Raw genomic sequence first — 15059 nt, 5'->3', positions numbered from 1 at the left:
CTGTGGACAGAAAAACATTAAGCAAAAACATAAATTGATGATGGATAATAAAGTGTGTCAATCACGTCATCAGTATCTTGATGATAGTGTTCATAGTGCTCATCTGAAAATATACAAATCCTAATCAGAGCTACTTAGCACATCTTATTGATCTGCAGCTGAATGGCAGGCTTTTCACTCACAGAAGTAGTCTAAAGGTCTAAAAGTTTTTTCTCTCATTTTAACCAGATTAGCTGAAAAAAAAATAGTGTTGGAGTTCTTACATGGAACTTTTCCATTTTATCTTGAGCAGATGCAAACTACACCAAACACTTGAAGCAGAGAACTGATGTTAGCTCATCCAGATAATGCATTCACACTTTTCCAAGGAGTGGGAAACAATTTAGGATTTACAGAAATTCAACTATTAAAAACTTTATCTCTTCCAAGAAATGTAATTTTACGTTACACACTTGTAAACAGAGAAATCCAAACAGAACTAAATTTCCCATGAAAAACTGTCATAATTCAGAGAAAACAGTGCAAGTGTATGACACTAATACAGATCTGTTTATTTACACTTTGTAAAATGTGTATACATATATACATATTTTCTAAAAAAAGAAAAAGTTGTCATGAACTCCAGAAAACATGTGCTCTAATATTGCAATATAATAATTAATTTAATAATTATAATTATTAAAATAGGTACTCTAAGAATATAATCTAATATTCTATCTTGCCTCTCCCCAGGCATTCTATAGGTACAAAAATGTAATCAAAACTCATCTTTAATGTTGAAATGTGGCTGATCTTCAGGTTTAAAATCTAGATTGGGGCTGCCATCCTCATTCAGAATTCGTCGAGAAGTATAGCCAACAATTGGATATTTGGCCTTATAAACATTATTGAAGATATCATCCAGGGACTTCAGTTCCTCTTCTGTGAGCCCTGTCTAAAGGAAATATGGAAATAAAAGTCTTGTCACAAAGGAATAAAAATATAGGTATTTACATGCGTTTTTCTTTTTTATTGATTACTGTAAAACCTTAGGGTCAGCTTTTGGGTTTCCTTTGCAGAGCATGTTTAACAAAATTGGTAGTAGAAGCTGTAATTTTATTATTTCCATTCAAATTCAGCCTTTTCAAAACTTTTAATATATTCAGGTCAAACAAACTGTTAATCTCTCCTAATTTTCCCTGCATAAGTAACTCACTCCCCAAACAAATAGCAGCTCCCCTGCCACAGTTAGCATCCATTCCATGTCAATGCCACAGGATACATTAAATCAATTGACAAAGAAAGTAATTTCCTGCCTTTGGAAGCACCATTTTAAGCAGCAGGTAACTTCCTTTTTACCCAATTGTGTAAATTGCACAGATCACATCAGATCAAAAACTTTTAAAGGCTGTTAGCACTGCACTTTCCATGAGCAGTAAATAGAGACCCATTTCATGTACATACAAAACAGTAATGCATTTTGTTTTTAAAAGTGTGAATCGACTTCAATGTATTCACATGAACAATTTAATATTACCATTCATCACCTTGCAAAAGAATAAAACTTTGAAAAATAGAAGCAAACTAATACTTTTCTTACTATGTCATGTGTAAGATCTGCTGGATCCAGAGACATCTTTGCAACTCCTCTTGTTGAATCTTTTCCAACCAAAGCATTATATGGGGCTCCTTTTCCATAAAATTCTGTCAGATTAAAAAATAAAATCCAGTGACGATCTGACAATGTGCAGGGTATGTTCAGGCTCTACTTTTCACCAGCCCGCTACACTTGTCTTTAAAAGAAAGCAACGACTCAAATCTAAGACTCCTCTTTCCAAAACTGATTTTTGATTTGCTAATTTTTGATAATATATCCCATTTCTTAAAAAACAAAAAACCTACAAAACAGAGGTGGGGTTATACAATTCAACTGTTGGAACTCCTCACTGCAGCCATTATCTATTATTTAGGGAGCTATACCCATTCTCGTGAGAGGTTTGAAGACTCCAGAATTTGCAGTGGCAAGCCCTGTCTAACTTAGGATTTGAAGATCAGCCTATGTGTACATCCAGACAAGCTGCACTAACGAGCTTAGTACAAACAAAGCACCAAGACATTAGTTTGTTTATGATGATATTAAGGCAAGTATGCAGGATCCCCTTGGTCTCTTCAACCATTTTACTGCAAATCTGGATTAAGTAGCAGGAGTTCAAATGAAAACATCTGTAGTTCTTAGGGAAAGCACAAACAGCAAATACAGCAATAAATGGATTAGGTATAACAGATGACACAAGAAGCCTCATAAAATAAGAAAACTTAAAAGAATAAAAAAAAATTACTTAGCCCCTCGCTCTCATTATGCCATCACAGGCAGCTCTTTTTGATCAGGCCACTGGACAGCACAAAGGGAAAGATGAAGCTGCAGCAATGCTGATACTGTGTAGTGCAATCTGGGTAATTCAAGTTATCTTTAATCTGGTCACTTCATGTACCCAGTGCAATAAAATCCTATAGCAGCAGCTTCTGTGTGGCCTAGCCCCACATCTGGTGGGGGCCCAGGGGCCTTGGCTGGTGCCTTCAGTGATTCTGTTGTCAGTGCCCAAGCTAACTGAACTACTCTGGCTTCTGTGGTCTGTAATCTCAAACCAGTGTAAATTTTATACAAAACCTTAGTGGGGGAGGTGATAGGGGAGGAACATTGAGGGTTGTTTTAAAAAAGGGAAAAGTACATTCTTTTTGCTGCAGTCGAAGCACAGGCTTTTAATACACTGGGCATGTTTAGAAACAAATTACTTATTAATAGCATGACAACAAAGCAGACAGCAGAGGAGAAGCAAACTCACCTTTACCAGAAGTGACATCAAATACTACTCCCTTCACTGCCAGGTAAATGGGCTGCCCTTCCTGGAAAGAAATTCACCAAAGTATCATCGTTTAAAAGTAAGCAAATGGCAAGTAGTATTAGCTATAAAATCCATGAGCAATCATGACACAATATGATAATTTAATTAGGTTCTATGTTTTTTCTTGTTTACGTGTGTAAACAAGAATACGTATCTTTCTTTTCTCAAATTTGCTTACTTGTGCTTTCAGTAGTCCCCAAGATGTGTTTTGAGGATTTAAGCATGTGGAATTAGAGAATCTTATTAATGAAAACACCACAATCATAGAACACGTCTTTCTTCCAAGTCACCTCTTGTCAGCACACTTCTGTGCTTGAAGACAATCAAGGGCATGTTCCTATTCCTAATACAAATGGATATTTCTCAAGACAAAAGGGTTTACGGCCAACAGCATTCCTTATTTAAAGAGAGCTGCAGAGAAATACATAAACACACACAAATCTGATGTGTTGCCATCTATTTTAGTTAGCAAGCCACTGCTGCTGCTTTGTCTTTTACATAAGATATATTTTTAGTCAGATGCTGGTTAGTTTCTTGGAAATATCTAGAGAAGACCCTGCGAAGGTCAGCCAGCAAGTTTTTCAAAAGAGAAGACTGATGTATATCAATGGAGGATTTTCAAATGTGGAGTTCTGTGGAGATTTCTGCATCACAGAAAGCTGGAAACTCTTAAGTTGAAGTGGCTTTGTTACTTCTGTGATCTTGTAGAGGAACAAAAGGTCCAAATACATGGTTTAATTTATTATTGCCAGAAAATTACTTTGTCTCCAATTTACGGTAATCTGAAATTCACTGGCATGAGTACGTTGTCAAGCAAGCAACAAATAAAATAGGAGCGTGCCATCGAATTATCCGTACACAACTTCAACAGACCAAACCCAGCACCTGCCAGCAGGACAACTGAATAGCACGGTAGCAACACGCAAATGCCAACAACCGTCTCACGAATACCTAATAAAGCAACTTATCCTCTAATTGCTGGGAGGAATAGCACAGCAGCAGAGTACAAGAAAACCAAATTTTAACGTGGCTTCGGGGCACCGAGCAGCACGGAAGGTGACAAAGTTGGGGGCTGTGCGGGGCCAGGCCGGGACGCCCCTCCGACGCCCACCCCGGAAAGAACCGACCGGAGAAGCTCGGTTGCCCGGGCCCCGCGGCAGCTCTGCTCCCCGCCCGCCCCTACCTGTTGCCCGTCGTATCTGGCGAGCTCGGGCTCAGTGAAGAGCCGGACGGGGGCCTCAGCCGGCGGCCTGAAGCGCAGCTCTCGCTCGGCCGCAACCAGCAGGGCCGCCAGGAGCAGCAGCAGCAGCCGGGCCCCACAGCCCGCCATGCCGCGCAGCAGCGGCAGCGGCCCCTCCCGCCCGGCCCCGCCTCCCGGGCCCGCCGCAGCCAGACCCGGTCCTTGCTCCTGCGGTCGCGTTGGTTTGTTAAATCGAAGTAGGTGAAAAGAGTTCATGAAATGAAATAACGACTTATAAAGAGGCCGGAGCCGCTCGGAGGAAGATCCCATGCAGGCTCAGAGCTCAGCCGGCACACTAACGAGCAGCTGCTCATCGAAGATTGCTCCATTTCCATCACCCTTCCTCTCCGAAGTTTTTCTGCTTGCTGCTTTATATGTTAATCCACAAAATCAGCACTCGTCTGACAGGCTTCGTCGTTAAGAATAAAACAAAACCAAAAAACAAACCAAACCAACCAAACAAAAAAACCCAAATTACCATAAAAAAGCAAACTTATATTTTTAGCCTAAGGAAGAAGAAAATAAGTAGGAAAATTTCAAATGACGTGATTTCCTCATGCTATAAATACAGCACGGGGAAACATTCTGGGCTGGCAGAAGAATAAGCGGTTTGATGTTTGTGATTCTATATAGAAAGAACAAAACTAGAAACTTTTTACAATTTTGATACATACCTTGCATCCCTCACTGTAGTTCTGGCAAGCGAGGACTGAAGGAATTAAAGCCTGGATGTTTGATGCTGCAGAACCCAGTCTTCCTGACTACCGTGCTGTATTTCCAACTCCTGTTTGATACGTCTCTTCCTTGCACTGTGTGTTGTGAAAGCTGAACAAATTGAAGGATCCTTCTATCCTTGAAGAAGGATAGAAGTGGGTTTGATCTTTGCTTTAAGAATTGTTTTATAAACAATTCTTGAACTCCTCTTGAACAAAATCCAGAGGTTCACCTTGGAGAGTACCTGTTTCACGTTGCCTCAGGTAACATCTTTTTCCACAGGCTGTTCAAAGTTATGAAGTTCAAAGAACGCAGTTCTGTGCATTGTTGTAAGCAGAGCTGAAGTAGTTAGTCCAAAGCAACATCTCCATAATTCTCTTTTGGTTGACAAAAGCAGCACAAGATGAGAAGCACAGGGGAGAGAGGGCATGTTACCACCATGTAGGCATGATGACCAACCAGCGGGGCACATCCCTGGGTGAGGAGCTGGGCCAAGCCTGCAGGGCCAGCACATGGGGAAGGCGAGTTCCTGTGGAGACCTGGAAGCTGATTGCAGGAGGCTTCTTTCAGGTGTGGTAAGCTGAGCATGTTATGGTGATGGTTCACAAGATTGTTACTGTAATTCTCCATAGGCAGTGAAGTTATCCTGCACTTCCTGAACAACACCTGAGCTTCAGAACAGGGTTCATCCTGGCTATCATGTCCAATTGGTAACTCCACACACCAGAAGACAGACACGAAGTGTCAACTAGAAAAGAGACCTTTGGTAGGGCTTTGGACTAAACATTTAGCTCCTCAACAACGGTGCAAGAAACAGCTCTGGAATTGGCCTGGTTGCTCTGCCTGCAAATACCCTGCATGTCTTGCTGCAGAGACCCATGTTGTTAGGAAAAATGAAGAAGTCTAATTGGTCAGTTTGGTTGAAGTCACATAATAGATTTACCTTTTATTCTGAAATAATTATTTATTGGTGTCTCCCCAGGGGAAGGCTGCAAGTACTGAATACTAGCTATCATCTGTCTGATGTGTTATTGATTTGGGAGTTAGAGCCTGTCTTTGAATTGCAAACATCTGAGAAATTAATAATGACAACTAAAATATTTTCTTTCTGAAAGGAAAAGCTGCATATTAGGGTTGTTGTTATCAGAGGACTTGGACCTTGGCTGTTAACTTCCTAGGTTAAGGAAGTTATCCTGCTGTGCAGGGACTCCACTACAACTACAAGTGTTGCATCTCAATGCAAGAAATGTTGTGCATGTTTTTTCTTGATGATGAAACATTAACCACTACTTCCATGCTGGGGGAGAAAAATAGCTGTGTAAGTATTTGTGGGTGTATGGCCCCTGAGTCAGCTCTTACGTGGTTTTGGCTTTTATCCTCCAGGAGTGCCCTATTGCAGCTACTCCTCTGGTGAAGCAGCACGGGCGGGTGTTTGTAGGAGTCCTGGAGAAGTTCTGTCTGATTGCAAAATGAGTCTGTTGTTTTCATGTTCTGTTATCAGCCGCGAGCAGCAAAAAATAATTTATAAAAGAAAAAAGTAATAACTGGGTGCATCCTGGGGAGCCCTGGCAAAGTTGTGTAAAATTACTTTTCCAATCTTAGTTCAGTCTCACATCGCGGAGTTTGTGCTGGGAAGCGTGTGCTGTAGAAAGGACTCATTTCCTCATCACTACACAGGACTCAGTAGAAAACGTTCCAATAAAACCTTATAAAAAAACCCAAACAAACAAAACAACAAAACAACCAACCAACCAAAGAAACAAAACTACAAACAAAAAATAACAAACAAAAGCCCCCAACATTTGCTTACAGACGTGATAAGCAGCAGCCCTGCAGGGGACGGCTTCACGCTGCCGAGAGCGAGAGAGCTCGGCAGAACCTGCTAACCTAGCTCTGGGAGCTGAAACAAGCCCTGGCTCCTCGATGGCGTTGCAGTCCTGGTAGAACCCGATGCGCTTTTACAGCCAGGACGTGTAAACAGAGGTGAGGTCAGGTCAGGTCAGGTCAGGTCGGGTCGGGTCGGTCCGGTCCGGGCGGGCAGTCCCCAGTTGTCCGCTCACCGCAGAGCTACAGCCCCGACACCAACGGTCGCGCTGGGGCCGTTACAGCGGCTCGCGCTGGACTACGCCTCCCAGCAGCACCCGCGCTGCTGTGGCGAGGCCGCGGCGGGAAGCAGCGAGCGAGCGAGCGAGCGAGCGGGCGGGCGGGTGGGTGGGTGGGAGGGGGGTCCCGGCGCCTGCGTGGCCCTGCCCGGGCCGGGCGGCTCGGCTCGGTTCCGTTCGGTTCGGCAGCGGAGCTGTCATCCCCGGTGTGGTGTGGCGTGGCTGCGTCCCCGTCCCCGCCGATGCCATGCTAAGACCAGAGATCTCCGCATCCTACCAGGAGGTACGGGGGGAGCCGGGGGAGGGCCGGTGAGCTGCGGGCCCCAGCTGGCTGGGTGTGACTGAGGCAACTGCTCGGACGGGGATGACTGACCCGGGGCTTGCCGCTTGCCAAGCCGTTACACTCAGCGTCGCCGTCGTGAGCTCATTTCAGCTCTGGACCCTGGCTCTGCGGCTCGGCAGCGCTGGCCGCGTCGCTGCTGGGGGTATAGACCCGCGACGAAGCGGGTCGGCTGCTGCACGGAGCCCTCCGCAGCTTGAGGTGCCCCTTCTAGCCCGTCTGCATCTGCCCAAGCGCGGCCGAGCGGGTGGGTGCCGCCGTCAGGCCGTGTCCCTTCACCTGCCTGGTGCAGCCCCCAGGCCGCCTCCTTGCTGCCGGGAGACGGGGGTGTCAGGTCGCAGCCGCACTCATCTGAAAAACGGGTGTTTTGGGTGTGCTTCGTTTCATCTTTTACCTTTACAAGCGTTTAAAATGATCGGCAGCAGCTCTTTTTTTTTTTTTTTGGAAGTTGATGAGCTCGGCACAGCTGGCCGGTGAGCTCTCTCGCTGGGGCTTTTCTAACAAGGAGATAGTGTATCGGGCGTGAGAAGCTGATGTGGTACCAGAGCTCTCACGTGTGAAACTGAAAGCCTCATTATCACCCTGCCAAGAGCCCTAAGCAGCGCCTGGTTTGCATATCAATCCACAGTTCCAGTTCCGCAGCGGTGCAGGCTTGCAGCAGGTCACTTTTTTTTGCATATCGCAGGCGAGACGAATGGAGATGTTTGCCTTTCTCTGCTTGTGATGGGTAGTTTGGGGCTCAGTTTTAATACGTTCTAATTTAGTTTGGTTTCAGCTTCTGATTTTCCTGCCACGCCAGAAAGAATTGGAATGCAGTGGATCAGTGGCTAGCAAATGGCCTGTATGGACAAGTTCTCCTTTTATTTAAGAGGGCTTTATCCAGTAGGAAGGTTTTATCCTGTGATTACCAGGATGAAGTTAACTCATGTAAGAGCTTGCATTTAGAGGAGATACTTGAGAGAGTTAATGAAGTCGCAGTGGTACCTGCAGTACGGACTGGGCTGTGCATGTTACGTTTCTGCTGTGTGTGTCCGGCACCCCTGACACTACTCCATAAGTTTGGGATTGTCCCAAGCTCTTGTGGCACAAGTCTAGATAGTGTGTAAGTGGAGCATCTGTGTTTCTGTCCCTTTTCTGGCACCTGGGGCAATCCATGATTCTCCTGGCCTTGGCCAAAGTGCATGGAATTGCCTTTTTGAGCTTCTGTGTGTCCAGTGCCTTGCCGTGTGCAAGACTGAAAGACTGCTGGGGCATGGGCAGGCTCCTGTAATTGTTCCTCATTCAGCTGCACATGCAGAGCTCGGAGGAATGTGGGACAACGGTCTGTTCCATTCCCTTCCTGCTCTTGACACCCCATCCTATCTCTGCATCCTATTTCAAGGTTAACCACTTTGCAAGTTTGCATTCCTTCTTTGTTCACACCCTGCCTCGCTATTTTATCAAAAATAAGCTGTAGAAAGAGCTGGCCAGTAAGGGTGAATACTCTTTGCATATGCCAGGTTTACTGTTGTAATTTGTCTTGACTTGGGTCAAGTGTAGAGAATCCAGAATCCATAAGTTTCCTAGCTGTTGGATTTGCAGGTTTGTGCTGCCATGCTGACTCTACAGTCGGTGTGCTGCTTGCTGTGTGCTCACATGGTGGCTGAGCCATGCTCTTGATGGCTTCAGTGGGTTTATGCAGCTTTACCTCTTGTAAAATTAGGTGTTTAGAAGTTGCAGTGAAATAAATTGGTTTAGTTTAGGTGGTGTTACATAGCATCTCAACCTACTAACTGGACCTGAGACAGTGTCAGTACTCTTGCTTCTGACTTGCTGTCTTTCTCTGGTTTTATGTGTGAAAAGCTTATAAAATTACATCTGCCTTGTAAGCACAGTTAAGAAAACATAGTTGCATATTGTTTGTGGGTTTTGTTTTGTATCTAGGGAATACCGAACAGTTACATTTTATGAGTTTTTCTTCACTTCTACCTGTTGAAGAGTTGCTATAGGGCCTCTTGAGAGATTAAAGGTGCATACTGTGTCCTTGTTTAAACTTGTGTCAGAGATCTCCTTGCTATCAGGAACAGAATTTGTTTATCCTGCATAACCTCAGTCGATAAGGTGCCTGTACCTGGGGAGCCTTGTCTGAACCAGAGAGCTTCAGGGAGTCAGCTGAGAAACTGCAGTGACTTTGTAACTTACTAGACTTTTGGGATCAGCTTTGGTATAAAGAATTTGCATGAGTATAATTTGAACTGGTATAGCTGATTTAGCTTAACCAGTATAAGAAGTTCAGTGAATACTCTTCTGGTGTTAAAACATCTTATTTTGGGTCAAGTAAACAAATGGAACTGGTGTGTTTCTACAAAAAGGATCAGAGCACTACTTTTGTTTTATGTTGTTTTGTTTAAGATAATTGGAAAAAAAAACCAAAAAACACTTTGATTTGGTAAGTCTCATGCCAATGAGGCAGAGTTTAGCCTATTACCTGTTCACTCCATGCCTCACACCATAGGAAGTCGAGCTTTATTTATGTTCAAAGCATTTAAAAACAACTGTGTAACTGCTTTCAACTTGCTTTGCATGGTGGAAATGAATACAGAAATACAGCAGGAGGAGATGGTGACTTTACGTCAGACTTTGAAGACGTAAAATGAGTAAATGCCTTCCTAGTAGGTGCAAATGATGATCTATTAATGGTGTAATGATGATAATTTTAAGGTTGGGTGAAAGAAAAGCACTTCCTTATGGGTCCATGCACATAACTGTTGAGTAAGTTGAGAGTGTAAACCTTAATAACATTCAGTATGGCTGCTGTATTTACTGTGCACCCATTTTCCCTGAAATAGGAAAAAAAGCTGATCTCCCTTACCTAACTAGGTAGGTGATGCTGAGTGTTTAATTTGAACAGTTACTGTGCAACACATGATACGTTGTCAGCCTATGCCCCAGTTTGCCTTGCTGTAATTTGTGTGTTGCTCCTGGCCATAAAGGCAATTTGGCAAACATACATGAGACTTTTTATACATCTATATATTTTTTAAAAGTAAAATCTAATGATTCACTGTCTCTTGTGATGCTTACCTGATGTGACAAGCTTTTGTCTCTGATAGAAGTGTCTTGGCAGCAAGGGCCCAGAGCTCTGGATGGCAAACAAAAAAATATCTGATCTCTGTTGCTGTTTTAAAAGCACTTGAAGACTAATTAGTTGCATAATCACCAATATAAAATAATATGTACAGTGAGCTCAAGTAAGTATCAGATTGTAGTGATGTTTGACTGTTGTCTGGGGATTACCTACTTACCTGTGTGGCTGAGACTACATTTGCCCTAGTACCTGTCAAAATGCAAATCACTCTTTGTACACCTCTTTATTAAGAAGTGCTAATGCATTTTTTTTTTCCTGTATGTGCTGTGGTTTGTTTATGCCTAAAAATACATTCTTGAGTGACAGGATGAAGTTCCTGCGTATTTCAGAGGGCATTGCCCTAATTGGGGGTTTAAAGTGAGCTGAAGCTGCCAGGGTAACAACTACTTTGGTCTTGAAAGAAAAGATGATGTTATTGTTGAAGCAGCAGGGTAGAAGTAGGTTAAATTTAATGTGCCATCTTTCTTTTTTTGCAGCATACAAGTCTTTTAGTTTTTAGCTCTCCATGAATGTGGCTCTTGTGTTGTGAACAAGTGGAACAGATATTGGGTGCTCTTGGGTTGGGGGTGTGTCTTTGTGTGTTTGGTTAGTTGGAGCTTCTTTTATTTGTACCATAGAAATTCCAGCAATTGCAAGTTGAGAGCATGTTTGGAAATTGAACCACTGTTTTAACTATACAGCTGAGTGAAGATGTGGAGCGAGCATCTGGAAACCCAACGGATGAGAGAGAAGGAGAGATGGAAGTTCATGAAGATGCCAGCTCTATTATTTTACCAGGTGAGAACCAAAAAATTGCCAATTTCAAGTGCCTGATAAGCTGCTTCTGTGTCAGGGTTTTGTTGGGTGAATTTTTGTATTGCACTGCTTAAAGCAAGCAAAATGGTAAACTTTGGGGGGGGGTAAGTGCTAATGGAAAGCCAAGGAGTTTTTCCAAGGATGGAGATGAGAACATTGCTTTCTATAAGTTGTGCTCAATTAAAGAATATTCAGCACATCTGGTTCTGAGATAGCTTAGTACCTCATTTTCCTTGACATTGTATCATATCTGAGTTACAGTGTCTGAGAACAGTGGATTGCAAGGAAAGTCGGTGCCAGATTTATATGAGCAAGGTTCAACCCTGAACAGTTGTGCTTTTAGACTGATTTTAGTTAGACTCTTTGGACCTGCTTTTAAGAGGTGTAGGGCAGTGTTAAAAGGGCTTATCGCAGCTCAGATGTAGGCATTAAGGTAAACCAACCTGAAATGAGTATCCTCTGAAAGCTCTGCAGCTGTTCAAGATGTGCTCATTTCAGTTATGCATATTCATGCATATTAGTGTCCTAATTTTCTTGACTGCTGTCTCCTAGCAATGGGGGAGCTTGGGTACATGTGTGTGACTATGGACTTCTGTAAGGGGCTATTTGTTCACTAAGATTCACTAAAAGGCAAGTGATTGCTGTGGCAAGGAACAAACACCAAACCATGCTTTTATAGTTGAAAAGCAGAGCGTGGCATGGCCTGAAGGGGCCTGACTCATTAGATTACACCACAAGGAAAAGGCAGCATAAAATATGCCAACTTATCTATTTCCTTTCACGTGTTGGGTTTTAATGTGCTTTTTACATCTTCAGCTAAATGTCTTTCACAAGCAAAACATGACAACTCCAGAGTACACAAACTTCTTCCTTACAAGTATTGCCAAAAGAAACAGCAAATGCAAGGAGTATGAGGAAGGCAGTGCAAGTGAGGCAAGTGTGAGCTGCAGGGAATAAGCTTTCAAGGCAAGGAGACTGAGAGAATTGGATCAGTCTTTTTCTAGATGTAATTGGAAGAATCCTGTTGTGAAACTTTATGTAGTATGCACAAGAAGTTATGAACTGGAGTCCAAAAATGGGTCCAAAACCTAGTGACTTCTACCATGATGGAAATGCAAGGCAGATAGCTTTGTTACGAGCATTAGAATATTGCATCACTTCTGATGTGTATGCTGAGTCTGTAAGAATCGCTTCAGACTGGGAGGGGGAAGGAGTTGTTTTTTTCCAGGAGGAAAGATTGACCATCAACAGACTTTTTTTCTTAAGAACTTTGAACTTTGTTTCTAAGTTTTCCTTCTTCTTTCCTTCCTTTATTTTCTTCTTGAAAATAAATCTTATTTCCTGCCTGCCCTGTCCTTAAGTAAAGTGCCAAAATCAATATGGGAAAGAGAGGCGCAGTCTCTCTGCTTGAGAAAGAAGCATTTGTCTGACTGATCATCAAAACCAGATATAGTTGTGCATTTTTTTTTAATCAAGCTGAGTTTGAGGCTTACTTTCCTCTCAAGTGATTGATCTTTGAATGAACACTACATAAATTCAGCCCAAATATCTGTATTTTAAAGTCCTAATCCATATTCTGTTTGGTTCCAGATAGTGAACTGGGTACCACTGCCCCTTCTTTGCGTTTCAGCAAGACCTGCCTAAAGAATGTTTTTTCAGTAATTCTCCTGTTTATTTATCTGCTGCTCATGGCTGTAGCTGTTTTCCTTGTGTACCAAACCATCAGTGACTTCAGGGAGAAGCTCAAGTACCCAGTGATGTCTGTCTCTTACAAGGAAGTGTCCTTTTATGATGCACCTGGTAAGACTGGTAACAAACAAAATGGGTAAAGTTGTTGTTCACATTTATCTTGGATTGTTTTATATTTTTCTGTTGGTTGGCCCAGAATGCACATAATGCTTTGAAGCAGGTCTTTCACTTTTTCTTTTCTAATCTATGTTGTGTTAACTTTGCATGGCAATGTTAATATTGTAGGGCAAAATTTGGGGAGATTTTTGAGTTTTTCATGCCAATAACACGAATGACAGATAAATTAGTATTGTGCAACATTTGGTAGGTCAAGGTTTGCAGACTCCAGAAAGAGCCCTCTTACAGGGAAATCAGAAACTTCCCTATGGAAATACTCAAAAAACTGTATTGTTTAACAGAGTAGTACATAGGATGTGTTTCAGGACCTCAGTGCTGCACTGGACAGTAAGATGCTGTGGTCAGTAACTAAGGTGAATTTCTCAGAGCAACCACAAAGTAACCACAATGCTACTTTCTGCTTCTGTTCTGCATTGTTTACAACTTGGTATTACATCAGTAGGCAATGAAAATGTGGTGTGACTGCAGGGAAAATGTTGGCAAAAATGCAGCACAGCATCAGAAAATTGTTGCAGTTTGCAGGAGGGTTTAAGCCAAAGAAGCTTTTTTGAATAGTGCATTGTGTAATAGTTGTGTTTTTTTTTTAATTATCCAGTAACCAGCTGTGGTAACAAATGCAACTCTCAACCAGTCATAGGTCAGTTTCCAATTTACAAAATAATACTTTTGCTTGATGTGTTACAACATTTTGCAAATAACCACTGCAGTAATTGTGGCTGAAAGGTGAGTGTTTCAAGTTGTTGCCATATTCCTGTAGTTGTTTTTCTGTGTGGTCTGTTAGGCTCGGCTCTGAAAGTAGGTCCTTATGTTTGGACCGTATAGATCTGACTGTAAGAGCAGGCTTTTTCCCTTTCTCTCTCTCTCTCTCTCTTTTTCTTTTTTTTTTTTTTTTTTTTTTTTTTTTTTATTTTTATTTTTATTTTTATTTTTATTTTTATTTGAGCTCTTCATACAGCAACAGGAACAAAATGTTATTTAAAGAAGCAAAGTAACATACATATAAATCCACATGGGGGATTTACAGGGATTCCTCCTGTATCAGGGAACCTAAGTTAGTGTAGCCCTTCACTTCATTGCCCTATTAAAGTGATGAGATGGCAAGTTGCAAACACAGAGCACTGAAGAAAGGAATAAAGCATTTTTAGACTGATGCATACTGTCTGCCTTGATGTCTCATGTGTTTGCAGCCAGGTCATCTTAGTTGTGCAAGTTACTCATAACTAAGTATGAGTAGTAACCCAAAATCACAATTTTTTTGGTAGCTGGCCTAGATTATCTTTAAGCAACCTTGTTTCCAATATCAAATGTGGCATGTGTGGCATAACAGGGTTTTGGGTTGGGGGGCTTTTATTTGCTAGCTTTATACAACTGAGGTGACTGAGGTTTTGTCTTAATGCATGTTGTTATGAAACCATAGATTGTGTGGTATATATGATTTTCCATTCAAGTGAAGTAGTAGCCTGCCTGCCAAGTGATATAAATAACAAGGGATAGTAATAGTACTTCAGAGATGGGTTTCATTTTTATTGTGATGTACTCAGTGAACAGAAGATGCTGGATGTCCTAAAGAGCATATTTTAATTTCCATTAGATCAGCCAATGATCTTTGATCTGTTATGTATAGTACACATGTTATTACAAATTAAATTTTCATATGTTGAATGATAATATCTGAAAATATCTACATCCTGAAGTGCTACTGATCCATTTGAATTCAGTAGTCTCCTAACTGAATTTACACAGTTATTTCATCTGGGGCCAGAGGGACTGATGTATTCGCTGCTGGCTTGTAGGAAGACAAAGGAAACTTAATAACTTGTGTGAATCTTGGATTATCTTTGCTGAACATGAACCCTGATTCTTTTTGAACACATTATGGAGGCTCTGTCCTGATGCAGCTGGCACTGTTGTCCTGCTCCATAAAAATGCTGAGGAAGTAGTTTAATTTGATTGTTTAGCTGGACCTTGAGGATAGCTCAGTATCCTGCGGGAT

The 15059-nt window shown here is 42.2% G+C and overlaps 2 protein-coding genes across 4 annotated transcripts in view; one reads left to right on the top strand and one right to left on the bottom strand.

The window, feature by feature from the left end:
* Positions 1-530: 530 nt before the first annotated feature.
* Positions 531-4228, bottom strand: NENF (neudesin neurotrophic factor). Its single transcript, XM_030447714.1, has 4 exons — positions 4066-4228; positions 2823-2883; positions 1580-1683; positions 531-934 (listed from the first exon to the last, which is right to left on the bottom strand). Exons 1-4 carry the CDS (start codon positions 4210-4212, stop codon positions 758-760), a joined length of 489 nt encoding a protein of 162 aa, XP_030303574.1. The 5' UTR covers positions 4213-4228; the 3' UTR covers positions 531-757.
* A 2839-nt stretch (positions 4229-7067) lies between these two features.
* The window catches only part of PACC1 (proton activated chloride channel 1), a 39420-nt gene continuing 31428 nt past the window's right edge, over positions 7068-15059 (top strand). Inside the window, exons 1-3 of one of the 3 annotated variants that reach the window (XM_030448729.1) lie at positions 7068-7221; positions 11086-11182; positions 12791-13000. In XM_030448729.1, the coding sequence (XP_030304589.1) occupies positions 7186-7221; positions 11086-11182; positions 12791-13000 (343 nt within the window). In that variant the 5' untranslated portion in view covers positions 7068-7185. The remainder of the gene's footprint in view (positions 7222-11085; positions 11183-12790; positions 13001-15059) is intronic. The other 2 variants (XM_030448730.1, XM_030448731.1) reach the window with 2 other exon arrangements.

This window comes from Calypte anna, chromosome 3, assembly GCF_003957555.1.
Source record: "Calypte anna isolate BGI_N300 chromosome 3, bCalAnn1_v1.p, whole genome shotgun sequence".
Lineage (NCBI taxonomy): Eukaryota > Metazoa > Chordata > Aves > Apodiformes > Trochilidae > Calypte > Calypte anna.
Note: the sequence above shows the minus strand (reverse complement) of the source record. Positions and strands in the feature narration are given on the sequence as shown.

Bases quoted from the DNA above. Each gene is read 5' to 3' on its own strand.
- NENF (XM_030447714.1), bottom strand. From the start codon at position 4,212: ATGGCGGGCTGTGGGGCCCGGCTGCTGCTGCTGCTCCTGGCGGCCCTG. The intron at 2,884-4,065 runs GTAGGGGCGGGC...ATTTCTTTCCAG, and splicing joins CCAGATACGACGGGCAACAG to GAAGGGCAGCCCATTTACCT. The intron at 1,684-2,822 runs GTGAGTTTGCTT...TTAATCTGACAG, and splicing joins TGATGTCACTTCTGGTAAAG to AATTTTATGGAAAAGGAGCC.